General features: G+C 38.5%; 1 protein-coding gene across 3 annotated transcripts in view; it reads right to left on the reverse strand.

Annotated features, from left to right (window-relative positions):
* MINDY4 (MINDY lysine 48 deubiquitinase 4) overlaps window positions 1-13,749 on the reverse strand; it is an 80,297-nt gene that overhangs the window by 35,162 nt on the left and 31,386 nt on the right. For all 3 annotated transcript variants that reach the window (XM_066555772.1, XM_066555691.1, XM_066555854.1), the window contains exons 10-13: window positions 12,089-12,190; window positions 10,163-10,226; window positions 8,612-8,677; window positions 8,252-8,319 (exon numbers count right to left, since the gene is read on the reverse strand). In XM_066555772.1, coding sequence (XP_066411869.1) covers window positions 8,252-8,319; window positions 8,612-8,677; window positions 10,163-10,226; window positions 12,089-12,190 — 300 coding nt within the window. The remainder of the gene's footprint in view (window positions 1-8,251; window positions 8,320-8,611; window positions 8,678-10,162; window positions 10,227-12,088; window positions 12,191-13,749) is intronic.

The following is a 13,749-nucleotide window of genomic DNA, read 5'->3' on the forward strand; positions in this document are numbered from 1 at the left end:
CAGCTTTTTGATTTATCCTGATCAGTTCCACAGGGATGTGTCAGGGGAGCAATCTGGTTTTATTCCCACAAGTGACCTTCCTGCTGCACATCCACACCAAATCTGCTGTCACTCAGCCTCTAGCTCTCCAATTCTGGTCTGTGAACCCAGCTGGAAATTCCTGAATTTCCTTACCAGGGGACAAGAGTCACGTGTCTCAATTATCTGGGCAAACTCCACATTTTCCCCCATTTATTATTTTTGGCATTGTTTCCCACTTCCCCAGTCTTTTACCAATCAAGATAACAAAGAGAACCAGCATAAAAACATCTTTGGCCTCTTGATTCGGCCCTTTTTTTCTTAGCTGAGTCTCATTACTCATTTTTCTTTACCCCTAACCTTTGTTCCTTGTCCTCCAGTGCAGCAAACACCTCAAACCCAATCCAACCTTTCCTCTTCTTTGCCTTTGTGGTCACATTTCCACTTGGGTCACATTCCTTATTTACAATGCTAAATAGCCTCCTTATATTCACATTTTATTTGGCAAATCCTACACATTTCTCTAGAGTGAGACCCTACTCTCCTCTACTTTGTCTTCCAAACCCCCTTTTCCCACCACCTTTTGTCCCCTGGGTCCCCCCTCTCTCAAACATTAGAAAGTGACATTTCACACATCAATCTGTTCCCCTTTTGAAAGCACAAAGCTTCAAATCTTGGTGTCACATCCTCCCACAAATATTGCTGAGGCTGTCACTGATTATCCCTGTATTCTTGCCTTTTTTTGAAGGAAAAACAGTAAATTCTTTCAAGCAATCTCCCTTCTTTATTACCCTTTAGCAGCTGCATTTATTAATTGATTCATATTGCAAGTAGCTTTTGCCCCATGAACATTTTGGCTACAAGGGCCTCTGAGCAATTCCCACAGTGGCAGGGAAGATCCTGAAAATCAGGAATTGCACACAACCCATGGAGCAGGAGGCACAGAAGTTCACTCACCCCAACAAAAAAGGGCTCAATTCTTCCTTACCAAGGTCTGGATCCCACAAAATCTCCCCTATTTGCTCCTCCCCCTGTTCCTGGTAAATCTAACCTGCTTTCCTCATGTTGCAAAATCACAAATGGCTCTTGGGGAGCTCTGAGATTCTCAAATATATTTTTTTTTCCAGTTGTGTCCAGCTCCTTGTTTTTTAGCCCAGTAACATAATTGACAGCTGTTTCCCCTCAAAACCAGCAGCTTCCCTGTGTTTTCCAAACACCAAAAGCTGTAAAAAACCACGGTGACATCTATTTGTATGACATAACTGCAAGCCCTGAGTGCAAAGTGCTCCCAGACACAACTTCCCCCTGCTGCTGCTCTCCCAGGCACTCCCAAGTGTACCTTTAAAAAGGTTTTCCCAGAAAACTGGCTCACAGGAAAATCTACTTCCATCAAGAGCTGAGAGTGCCCCAAGTGATGGGATCCTTCATGAGAAGCTGGAATTGGGATTTTCCCCCTGGCCCAGCCAAAAGGGTATTTCACAAAAAAACCTTTCTTCAGCATCAGGAGAGAAGGTGAATTTCAGGGGAACTCCAAATTAGAGATTGGCTCTGGCACAGGAAAAGGTGTCAGCAAAGGAAAGTGGATTGAGGGTGGGGGACCCTTTGTTCCACCCACAGCTCATGAGCCAGCAGAGCATCACTTTCCTTTTCAAATTCTGCATGACTGAAAGAGATTTAAAGAGTAATGTGTCAGAATTGGGGTTATTTTACAGTAAATGATACAGAAAGGATATAGGGAAAAAAAAAATTATTACTGCAGTAATGATCATTTCCTGCTACTAAAAATGATAAATAGAATAGAAATAAAATAGAATAAAAAGTAATAGAATAAAAACTTCTCTTGATGAATAAAGGCAGACAGAACTATTAAAATTACAAAAAAAAAGAAAATAGTAAAAATAATTTGCCAATGGGCCAGAAGAGGAAGATTCTTGTAGGATTGTTTGCAACCAGATAAATGATTACAGAAGAAAACCCAAGATGATGAACAGATGATATTTGATATGATATTTGATAAGATGATATTTGACCATGGTAAAGGGCATAATAATGGGCAGCATTTAACCTGATTTGGTGCTTCTGCATGTTTTTATTTCAAAGATGAATTAGAATGGCAGATTAAGGAGATTTAACTTCTCCAATTAGGTAAAGCAGTACCAAAGGAATGAAGAGTAAGTGCACAGAATAACATAATTTTAATAATTTGATTCCCTCAAGTGAAAAACTGTTCATTAATAGATTTCAGAGAATGAGGTGAATTGGTGATAATCAAGGACAGAGTCACTGGCTGTGAGAAATCCTACACTGACAAGGAGCCATGATGTGATTTATTTGATCTAATAACAACTGGCTTTTGAAATAAATAAATCAAATGAAGAAATGCACCTCCAAACAACCAAAATTCCACAACACCAAAATGGGAACAGCACAAATAACTTTGAAACAGGTCTGAGTACCCATCTCTGGAGCAGTAAGGGCTACAGAAATGCAGTAGTTAACAACCAAAATTCCACAATAGCAAAATGGGAACAGCACAGATAACTTGGAAACAGGTCTGAACCCTTCTCTGCAGCAGCAAGGGCTACAGAAATACAGTTAATAGAGCTGTGGGATCACAGCAGGGAGGAAGATGTTGACATGCATTTTCCAAGGTTCATGAGCAGCCAACCTTAATGAAGTCCACAGCTTCCTCCTGACTCACAAAATCAGTCTCCTTTTTTATTTTTCCCACAGCTAAAGCCATTGTTTTACGTATTCTCACAGCAACACCTCAGAGAAAACAGGGAAAAGACACCCCCAGCGGCCAATCCTGACTGGAGAATGACACTTGACCTGCTACCAGTAACTGATAAAATATCCCCAGGTCACAAAAATGATGCAAACAGAGGCATTTTGATTTGTGAGCAGCACAATGAGCCTGTGTTTCAGATCAGGCTCTCTGCATTGTCTCCATTGCCTGCAAATGGCAATACATTGGTTTTCCACCTGAGGAATGTTCTTGTTCCATGTGTTCCTTGCTCTCCTGGGTTCTAGTAATGATGATTTTATGCAATAAGTTATTGTGGAGGAGGTTTTACAGTGACCTCTGTGTGCCAGAGAGAAGCTGGAGAAGAGGATCCATGTAAAGCCCTGAAAGAATTTTCTGCCAAGGTCATTGACACAGAAACCAAGAAAGAAAGGAGGATAAATAAGAGAAAGCTGCAACAGTGTTCCAATGAGCACTTTGTTTGTCCCTTCTGACCAATGATTAAAGTGTAAAATGAGTTTTGTCCGAATGCACAAAAAGCATGCACGCGAGAATAAAACCACTTGGAAGCCCTCTGAAAATGGAGTGTGTTGCTTTGTATTGTCTTAACAATAAAAACAAGATATTGCAGTGGTTAGGAAAAATGTGGGAACAGCGTTGGTGAGGAGCTGGAATTTAAAGAAAGCTGAAGATCCAGTGGGTGCATCCAAAGGAGCCACATCCCACTCCAGGAATGGCCTTTGCATGAGTGAGCACAGCAAGGAAGGGACCAGGGGCTGGGGAAGATGAGGCAGGGAAAGCTGGGTGGAAATTCAGTCATGCTGGAGCCCTGGATGCTGAGAATTTTAAATTTTCTGTGCTTAAAGACACAGACCCCCAAGAAAACACTGCAATTGACCTGAGGCTGTGGAGAAGGCTTCCAAATTTGATTAACAGCACTGGGATTACAGGTGTGTAGTTGGTTAGAAGTGTGATATCACAGGGTGGAAAACTTAGAGTTTGAGGTTTTAGAATATAGACATAAATATGAAGCAAGATAGAAGTTTTAAGGCAGAGGGAAGTTGTTCTTCTTTACCGTCTTCTTCCTTCTTCTTCATAGGTTTCAGTGATGTTTTGTAATTAGACAGAAACCCCTGCATTGCAGGCTTTGAGGGATCAGTAATTGAGTTAAAAAAGAAAATAATCTAAGTGTCATTTCTTATTAAATAGTTTAGTCTTAGAAGAGCTTGTAAGAAGAGACAGCCATTTTGTGCTCAAAACCCCACACAGTCAGACTGTGGGGATCACTTGAGTTGTCACTAAAAGCACTCCTGAATATTCATATTTACATAGTAAGTAAATAAATCATTGAATCCTGGACTGGTTTGGGCTGGGAGGGACCTTAAAGCCCATCCAGTGCCACCCCTGCCATGGCAGGGACACCTTCCACTGTCCCAGGCTGCTCCAGCCTGCCCTTGGGACACTTCCAGGGATGGGGAATCCACAACTTTCCTGCACTCAGGGGTGAGGCTCAGTGGGGGCTTGCAGCCCAAATTTTGAGCTCATTCTCTCTCTCATGCATGGAAAACATCCTGCAGCTCTCATCAACGTGAAGATCCCAGCACACATCTTGCACACTCAGAAAGATTAATCCCTTGAGCTGCTATAATATGGCTTTTTTGGTTGGTTTTTTTTTTTTTTTTGCTGGTTGTTTAAAAAGAAAAACAAAATTAAAATTAAAAAAAAAAAAACAAAAACAAACAGGTAACAATTGTTAGGAACCAGAATTCCTTCCTGTACCAGAAGCAACAACGCGTTCTCAGCAACTTCCTCAGGAATTCTCACTCCTCTCTGGCCATTTGTTATCAGCTCAGGCAGTGATGATCATTAGTGCCTGGAGCATGAAAAACTCATTACCCAAAATCTACAAAGCAGCACAAACTCCTGCATTTCCTGGCATGCGTCCCCCCTGAAATAAAAATGCTTCAGATTGCCAGTGATCTTAGAAGAACTGCCCAGCAGACCTGGCTGAGAGCTGGAATTTCCATTTGCAGGGGAAGATCTGGAACAATGTAAAAATTATGGAGCTGGACCAAAAAAACAGCAAAAGCAGCAGGAAACATCAAGGCAGAACACAAAAATGGGGGGACATGGGGATAACATCAAGGCCAGGGGGTTTAGGGATGCTGGAGCTTGCACCTTCCATTAATTGCTCTAAATTTACTTGAACCTCTTGGCCTCCTCATCTCCCTGAAAGTTGTTTATGCTGTGGAAAACAATAGAATTATGGTTGTTTTAACATCAAAGCCTGAGTGCTACCCTGAGACCCCCCAAGTTTTTGGACTTTGAGGAGTAATGTATTCATCCTCGTCATGAGCGCCTGAATTTTTATTATTTCCAAGTTATTCCTCTTTGTTGGTGAAGAAGAAAGATTTTTTTTAATCTGTGCAAATTAATGGGAAACTTTGTTTTTTTCTTCCACTTTATTCCAGTATTAATGTGACTTTACTGGCCTGGGGAGACATGAATACATGCAAGTTAAAATATGAAAGATCATATATTTACATGAAACCATTAATGTGTTTTTATTCTGTTATCAACTCTCAACACATGATTTATCTCTCATCTATCACAGAAAATTGAACTGATGTGTTCAGATAATTAAATTTCTAGTGGTAGTGACAGAATTTCTCTCCTTTTTTTATAACAGCCTATTTAAAGCCCATCACTAGGTGAGTACAGTTGTAAGAGTGTTTTTGTCATGAATAATGCTCTGCATTATGAACATTTAATCTCCCATTTTTCACTGACCTGTCACTAAAAAGCAGATTTCATTTCATAATTTGATATTTACAGTGTAAAATTTCTTTATGAGTAGGTTATTTAGATTTTCTCGCTTTATAGAGGAGATAACCAAGCACTTCAGGAGATTATTTATGTCATTCTAAGACAGATATTGAAAATAAGTCAAATTAATCATGGGTTTTTTTCTCTTTTTTTTGAGTTTAAAGGCCTAAATTTTTTTGAGTTTAAAGGCCCAAATAATTACACAGAAATTAAATAAATCATTGAATCCTGGAATGGTTTGGGCTGGGAGGGAACCTTAAAGCCCATCCAATGCCACCCCTGCCATGGCAGGGACACTTCCACTATCCCAGGCTGCTCCAGCCTGCCTTGGACATGTCCAGGGATGGGGAATCCACAACCTCTCTGGGTAATAAAGATCATTAAAATAGATAATTACACTCAAAGTAGGAAAAATCTAACTGCTGTCAACTCCTCAACTAAAATTAAATAACCTTTTTTTTTTTTCAGTGTAATATGCACACAAAAATCCAGACAACTGAAACTTCCATTGAGTTTTCTGTTTTAAAGACCTGCTGGTTTTTCTGTCAAAAAAAAACAAAACCAAAAACTGGGGCAGAACAATCCCAGGGAGATCTATTACTGGCTGAAAATTCCATTATCTAAAGCAACTCTTGTTTGTCTTCAGCTGTTCATCCAGAACTATGCCAGTTATGTAAATAATTGCTTACCATGCTGGCAACACTCTCTGAATGGTACATATTTCTTGAGGATATCAGCACTGAGTTATTTGTCTTGATATTTTTAATATCTCAAGAGAAGCAAGGTGACATAGGCAGCTAAATCGATTGCTGAAGATTACATCAACAAGATTCAGTTTGCACTTAAAAAAAAAGGAATTGTGCAAAGGTCTAAACTGGAAAGGTCTAAACCCACTTTCCAATGTGTTTAAAAAACAGAAAAATTCCCATTTCTTGTAAAAAAAAAAAGGTACCAATGCAGTGTCTTACACAGTACAAGCTAGAGGAGAAACAGTACTTTAAAATGAAGTTTTGTGAGAAAATCATGGCAATTCCTCAAAATAGAACTGCACTTCATGAACTGCTCTGACATTCTGGATCAGATCTGTAAAAATATTTAGACAGTTTAAAATGCAAACAGGCACCAAAAGGAATTGTCATGTTCACTTCAGACACAGCTCCCCCAAATAAAACCACAGATGATTGATTGGCCTTGTCATAATCCATCTGGAGGTGATGAGGGAGAATATATCCATGCTTAAATGATTAAAGAATATTTATCACTTTATAGCAAGCAAAGCAGTGCAGACAGCAGCAATTATGAACCTACAGACCATTAATGGCACAAGTAACTTTACTCATCTGAACCCCTCTGTTGTAAGCAGCTCAGAAAAATGAGAATAAATGGCATGTGCCCTGAAACTATCACATAATTTGTGTTAAGAGTACAAAAGTGGAGTTGAGCCAAGGGCTGTAGTGTTACTATAAGCAAAAGAAAGGAAGAAATTACAATAAAACCAAAAAAACTCAATCTGCAAACCCTTGCTGGGATCCCAGCAGGTGAGCAACTGATTGTGGATCTCAAATTTGGATTAAGTTGCTGGTTTTTTTGTCAAGACAATGCAGAGCTGTAAGAAATAAAAGCTTCCATAAACCAGCCTCATGCTGCTTTCAGGTGCAGCTGTCACTTGTTTATGGCAAACTGGCAGGGAGCAGCTTCCCCTTGCTCCTGGGGCCTTTCACAGCAGTGAAAATTTGACTTTATATTCTAAACCCACTGACACTCCCAGCACCACAGGAACACCTTCAGTCTGTGGAAAAACTCAGTGCCACTGTATATAAAAATTCAATGCCACTGTGCCTGGGCAAGCCTCAGGGAGTTTTTAAAGAGGTTATGGTGACTTCCCATGAGTTAAGAGCCAGAATATTCATGACAACAATAAACTGAGAGCAAATCTGTCACACATTCCTTGCAGCTACCTAAAAATGAGCTGCCTCACCCATTTTATTCTGGATTTTCCTTTTCATTTTCACTGGCAGAGACTGGGAAGGCATGACAGGTTATTCCCCCTTACCTAAGATACCTGGGGTATGTGAAATAAATAACCCTTTAAACAAGTCTTGCTTAAACTGTCAAGGTAGAGAGAACAAAAAACAACTTCAGACATGACACCTAATGTTCAGATAGAGCAGATGTGGTGGAGTGACCACTCAATAGATATATATAGTTATATATAATTATTATTAATATATATATAAAATATAATATTATATATAAAATAATAATAAATATAAAATATATTGTATATAAATATATATTATATAGATATATAGATATATATAATTATATTATATATATATCTATATATAGCTATATATATCTATATTATATATAGATACATAGATATCTATAATTATAAATTATACCTAGAATTATACATATTAACATATTATAGTAATATAAAATTATATCTATTATATAATCATAATAATACACACAAAAGTGTGTGTACACAACAAGAAAAGCCAAGATGAGGTGGGTAAACCTGCACAACTCCCCCATATTTATCAGAGCAAACACCAGGACAGATTAAAAAGGCCAGAGATTGAAGCACACATGGATTTCTCCTCATTTTCCCAGCTCACTTTGCAGGTTATAAAACAAGGCTAGAGAGGCACTCACAGGTTGATGGATCTTGATAAGATGACAGACACAGTCAGGAGGATGCAGCCATAGGGACCAATTTCAAACTGAAAAAGAAAAGGTGTTATTTTGCTGTTATTTTGTTTGTTTGTCTAGGATTTTGGTGCTATTTTGTTTGTTGTGTATAAAATTTTTCGCCCAATTCTCCAGAAATGCAAATGGAATTGATGGAATTGCTGGGATTTATGGTAAAAATTTGTTGCTGTGTTTGTTGAAATGGAAAACATGTCCATAGAGTGGTAGAAACAGTGTTCAGAACATATTGTGTGAAACTAATAGACACAAAGGCTGGCAGCTGAACCACAATTTGATTAATTAATATATAATTAAACACAGTACCTGGTGAATATTCTGCTGTAGAAGTACAATCAGGTCCTCATATCTCGTGGCACTGTGAAGTATTAGCTGGGAAGAAATACAAGAAGGAAAAAAGATGACTTAAAAAACAGCAACTCAATTTTATAACCTGAAAGCTGAAATAAAGTAGCCAAAACTTTCAAACTGCCTGGAAAGATCTGAACTAACAAAAAAAAATAAAGATCTTATGAAATTTACCTCTTACTGTTGTCATTTGGCATGGAATTATACCTCAAAACCTGATATAATCCGAATTTTTCAATTTCAAATTTCAATATATATTGAAATTTTTCAAGTTCAATTGATGATTTTTAAGTTTCTTGAACAGACAACTTTGATTCCATTTTAAGCATTGCCTATACAATGAAAAACAACCCCTAGGACAGAGGAATGTTGCAGCTTTAGAAGACACAGGATGAGCAAGAGGCACAGGGGTTTTTACCTATGTGGTGAGGCATTTACCACACTCAGAGAATATATGAGTATTTGTATTTAAGATTAAATCCATGTTAAATTCCTATTTAAGATGAAATCCCCACGCTCAGGGGTTTGTATCTATATGGTGAGGCATTTACCACACTCAGAGAATATAAGTATTCCTATTTAACATGAAATCTGTATTAAATTCCTATTTAAGATGAAATCCCCACGCTCAGGGGTTTGTATCTATATGGTGAGGCATTTACCACACTCAGAGAATATGAGTATTCCTATTTAACATGAAATCTGTATTAAATTCCTATTTAAGATGAAATCCCCACGCTCAGGGGTTTGTATCTATATGGTGAGGCATTTACCACACTCAGAGAATATGAGTATTCCTATTTAACATGAAATCTGTATTAAATTCCTATTTAAGATGAAATCCCCATGCTCAGAGGTTTGTACCTATGTGGTGAGGCATTTACCACACTCAGAGAATATATGAGTATTCCCATTTAACATGAAATCCAGGAGAACTGACAGATCCAGGCCTTCACTTCAATATTCTTTGCCTGTTTTTCCATCTCCAGATTTTTTGAGACATCCATTCCCCTGTTTAGGAGGCCAAAAACATTTCCTGCAACCACTAAAGCCTGGCTGGAGGCAGCACTGCTTGCAAAGCCATCAGAGCGCCTCAGATGGAAACAAGGCATAACTGGAAAGTGTTCTGCCATTTGGAGCTTCTGGAGGGGGGAAAAAAGGCAAAGAATTCTGTGTAAGACAAGAAGAAAATAGAGCCTTTTCATGCTCAGGGTCAATTGGAGGGGCCCATGTTCATTTTTACTGTGTGTCATTAAAAGCAGGCAGAGTTTTTAGGTTTAGAAGGTAAATATACAAAAAAAAAAAAGGATTTCAGAGAGCCCAACTGCCCACAGCCACTGGGACAACTCAGGGCCAGGCAGGCTATGGGATTTTATCTCTTCATTGGTTTTGGATCATAACTAATTTGATTTTAAAATGTTAGGAGCGCAACAGAAATCAGATTCATTGAGCTGAGACAGGGAAAGCAAGAAAGAGGATCTGGAGCATGGGAGTCACACAGAGCCTTACAGTTTCCAGGATTCCATCTGCCTTGTATTTCCCTGTGGGAGTGAACTGCTGTCTTCCTGATGGCCTGAAGGGGATATTCAGACAAAACTCATGTTAAAAGGACGAAAATGGCATTCAAGAGAAATCAACATGTTCTATGAGCTGAATGATGTGCCAAGGATTTACATTATTATTTTTTTATGACTTCAAAAAAAAAAAAGATTTCTTGTAGATAAGTTTATATTGCAAACCAAGCTTCTATCAGTGAAACAAAAACTTTATCTGTGCTGTGCTCTCTCAGTCTGACATGAATTAGAAGTTTCTCCACACAGAAAGAGGATAAATATAAGTTTAAGATGTTGATGACAGTTTTTATTGAAAAATATTTTTAGAGTCATGACATTCAAACAAGCAGAAAACGTACGTAAAATATCACAGAGGAAGAAGGTTTGAGATGTAAAATATGTGAAATATCATTTGAAATGTCTTTGAATTTGCTGCTTCTATTTCAGGTTTATGAAGGATTTCTGTGTCCCAAAGCCTCTCTGTTATTTTGCAGCTATTTTATGTCATATTCACATTTTCTGAAAAATCCCTTCACTCAGGATTTTTTCTCCTGGGAAGCCTCTGAGAAAATTTGAAAACAATTCTTATCTCATTTGCTTCTCCTCTGTCTTGCTCGTGTGGAATGTGTTTGGAGATTGTTTACCCACAGGTGATTGTTTCATTGGATTCTGCTGTGAGTTGTTTTCACTCTTTGGCCAATCAGGGCCAAGTGTGTTGGGACTCTGGAAAGAGTCAGGGGTTTCCATTATTATCTTTTTAGCATTCTGTAAGTATCCTTTCTGTATTCTTTAGTATAGTTTAGCATAGTATTCTTTAATATAATATAGTATTATAAAACAAAAAATTAGCCTTCTGAGCACATGGAGTCAGATTCATCATTCCTGCCTGCCACAGAGGTCCCTGCAAATAGAATAATTTTAGTTGATCTAATAAAGGAAATTAATTATGGCCAAAAAACCTGACTCACTTAAAAATGTCCTTTAGGTTTCAGTGCAGGCAAAGCTAGGGATCTAAAAGTTGGATGGTTTCTGTACAAGCAGCCTTATTGCATTGCATAAACCAAGCAGGCAAATACAGCAAAATGAGCTTAATTCCAGCCATAATGGAATATCCTGCAATACAGAGGCAGAATGCTGCATCTGGAAAATAACTCTCAATAAGAAGATTTTGGGGAATCCCTACAATCAATTAAATCCAATCCATCAATTAAATAAAGATCCAGGATCTTTCACAGCAACCTCAGAGTGTTTTGTCTATTCTGTCCCAGCTACTGGGGCAGCAAAAATTACATTCTGCACTGCTCCTTAGGCTGCTTTAGGTGGCATAAACGCAGCTTACAAAGCATTTCTGTGGTGTTTTCAGGGTCCCCAGGACAAAGAAGGAATTGAGAATCTGACTCCATGTTCTTAGAAGGCTATTATATTATATTATATTATATTATATTATATTATATTATATTATATTATATTATATTATATTATGCTATACTAAAACTATACTAAAAAATAGAGAAAGGATACAGACAGAAGGTTACCAAGAATGATAATAAAAACTCATGAGTGCTTCCAGAGTCCTGGCACAGCTGGACAGTGATTGGTCATTAAGTCAAAACAATTCACATGAAACCAATCAAACATTCACCTGTTGGATAAACAATCTCCAACCACATTCCAAAGCAGCAAAACACAGGAGAAGCAAATCAGATCATTATTATTTTCATTTTTCTCTGAGGCTTCTCAGCTTCTCAGGAGAAGAAATCCTGGCGAAGGGATTTTTCAGAAAATAAGACAGTGACACATTTCTATTGTAAATTAGGTAGATTTGGGACAGATAGAGGTACAAGGGCAGTGTACAGTGACTAAAAGTGGTTTTTCTACTCACAGTGCCACCAGGGCTTTCTCGTGGCCCCCTGCACGCCACAGAATGTCAGCAAGAGCCAGGGAGAGGCACTTGGTCCTGTGAGCTTCTGAGGGCTGGAGACAACTGCAGTCCAGGAAATAAAGGAGAGAGAAAGCACCAAAATGTGAGGGAAAACATATGCAGGGCAGGTTTGACCTTAAAAGAACAAAAGCATCTTTAGAGAGAGTTTTGTGACGATTAATAACATGGCTCCGGCGAGCTGTGTCAGAAAATCATTATTTAGGTACTTCAGTTCTACAGCTGAGAAAGAAACAACCTGGATGGCCAAAAAATGCTGTGAGCTGGAGAGGCAGCTGGTATTGTCACTGGGGAGACATCCCAGGGGTAAAGGTAGAGCTGAACCCCACTTTTCTCTGGGAATGAGAGACCACGAGAGCACCCGTGGCACACCCTGTGCTGAGACTGCTCAGCCCCTGCAGAGGGAGAGGACATTGAAGCCACCACTGGGCTCTTTGGAACCATTCTCTGAGGAGAAACCTCATTTCAGGCATTTAAGAAGGTGCTTTGGACCTTGAAGATAATCAGACCCAGTGAAGGGAGCTGTAGGGAGAAAAACTCTCTCTTTAGATTGCTGCAGAACAAACTGGGCACACTGGGTGGGCTTCTTCTCAAGTCAGAAGGAAAACAGGCATTGGAAGGACATTAATTCACCAAAGTCAAATGTTGACAGCTCTGTGCTGCTTTCTGGGGGATTTCTATGGGTTTATGTTGCTCCTAATGAAGGTTGTAAATAATTGTACACTTGCCATGTCTCTGTGTTCTGTGACACTGCTCCTGTCATACAGGTGAATTTAAGTGATGAAATTCACAGCCTTCACTTCCAGGAGATCATTACTTAAGGTGGTGTCTGATTTATAAGGAATGACTAAAATAAAACCGGTTTTGTCATTAAAAGCAATGAATGAAAATCAGGAGAAGAGTAAATAAGGTATGATCAACAACAGGAACTGGTTAAGCACAGATCTGTTATCACACCCTGACCTTCTAAAAGAAGGAGTTCCTCTCCCACAGAACAGATTTTTAACTGCTTGGACAAAAAAGCAGGTAAATGCTTCAGGGAACAAAAACATATTGGCAAATAATGGACAAGAGAAGCTACTTCATCTTTAAATCTGTAATAAAGCTTTCAATATTCTCCAACAGGATTATTCTGTTTTTGATTTTTAGTTTCTAAAGGCACTCATACTTAATTTCTTTCTGAAGTTTTTACTTCTTAACCCTTTTAAATAAATCTACACCATAATGTTTTTAACTACTATTAAACTTTCTCCTAAATATTATCTGCAATAAATGCTGCTGACATTTTTTTTTTTTTAAATAAGGTGTGCCCCAAAATCAGGACCTAAAACATTTTAGGACCAGGAGGCTGAAAGTCCCGAAGTGGAGAACTGGCAGATTTGAGAATAAACCCAATATCCATGAGACTGAAGAAGTGGCCAAAAATCCCATGCCCCTGGGAAGAACATAACTGGAGTTTTCTCTAGTGGCTCCAAGAATGGCATTCTTTGAAATTCAGATTTAATCAGTTTTTGAGTGTTACCAGCATGGGAGATGAGGACAAAACCTATTCCCACTGTTTGAGTAAAAGATCTAATAATTCAAAAGACTAAACAAGAAACACC

The sequence above is a fragment of the Molothrus aeneus genome, chromosome 1 (assembly GCF_037042795.1).
Source record: "Molothrus aeneus isolate 106 chromosome 1, BPBGC_Maene_1.0, whole genome shotgun sequence".
NCBI classification, from domain to species: domain Eukaryota; kingdom Metazoa; phylum Chordata; class Aves; order Passeriformes; family Icteridae; genus Molothrus; species Molothrus aeneus.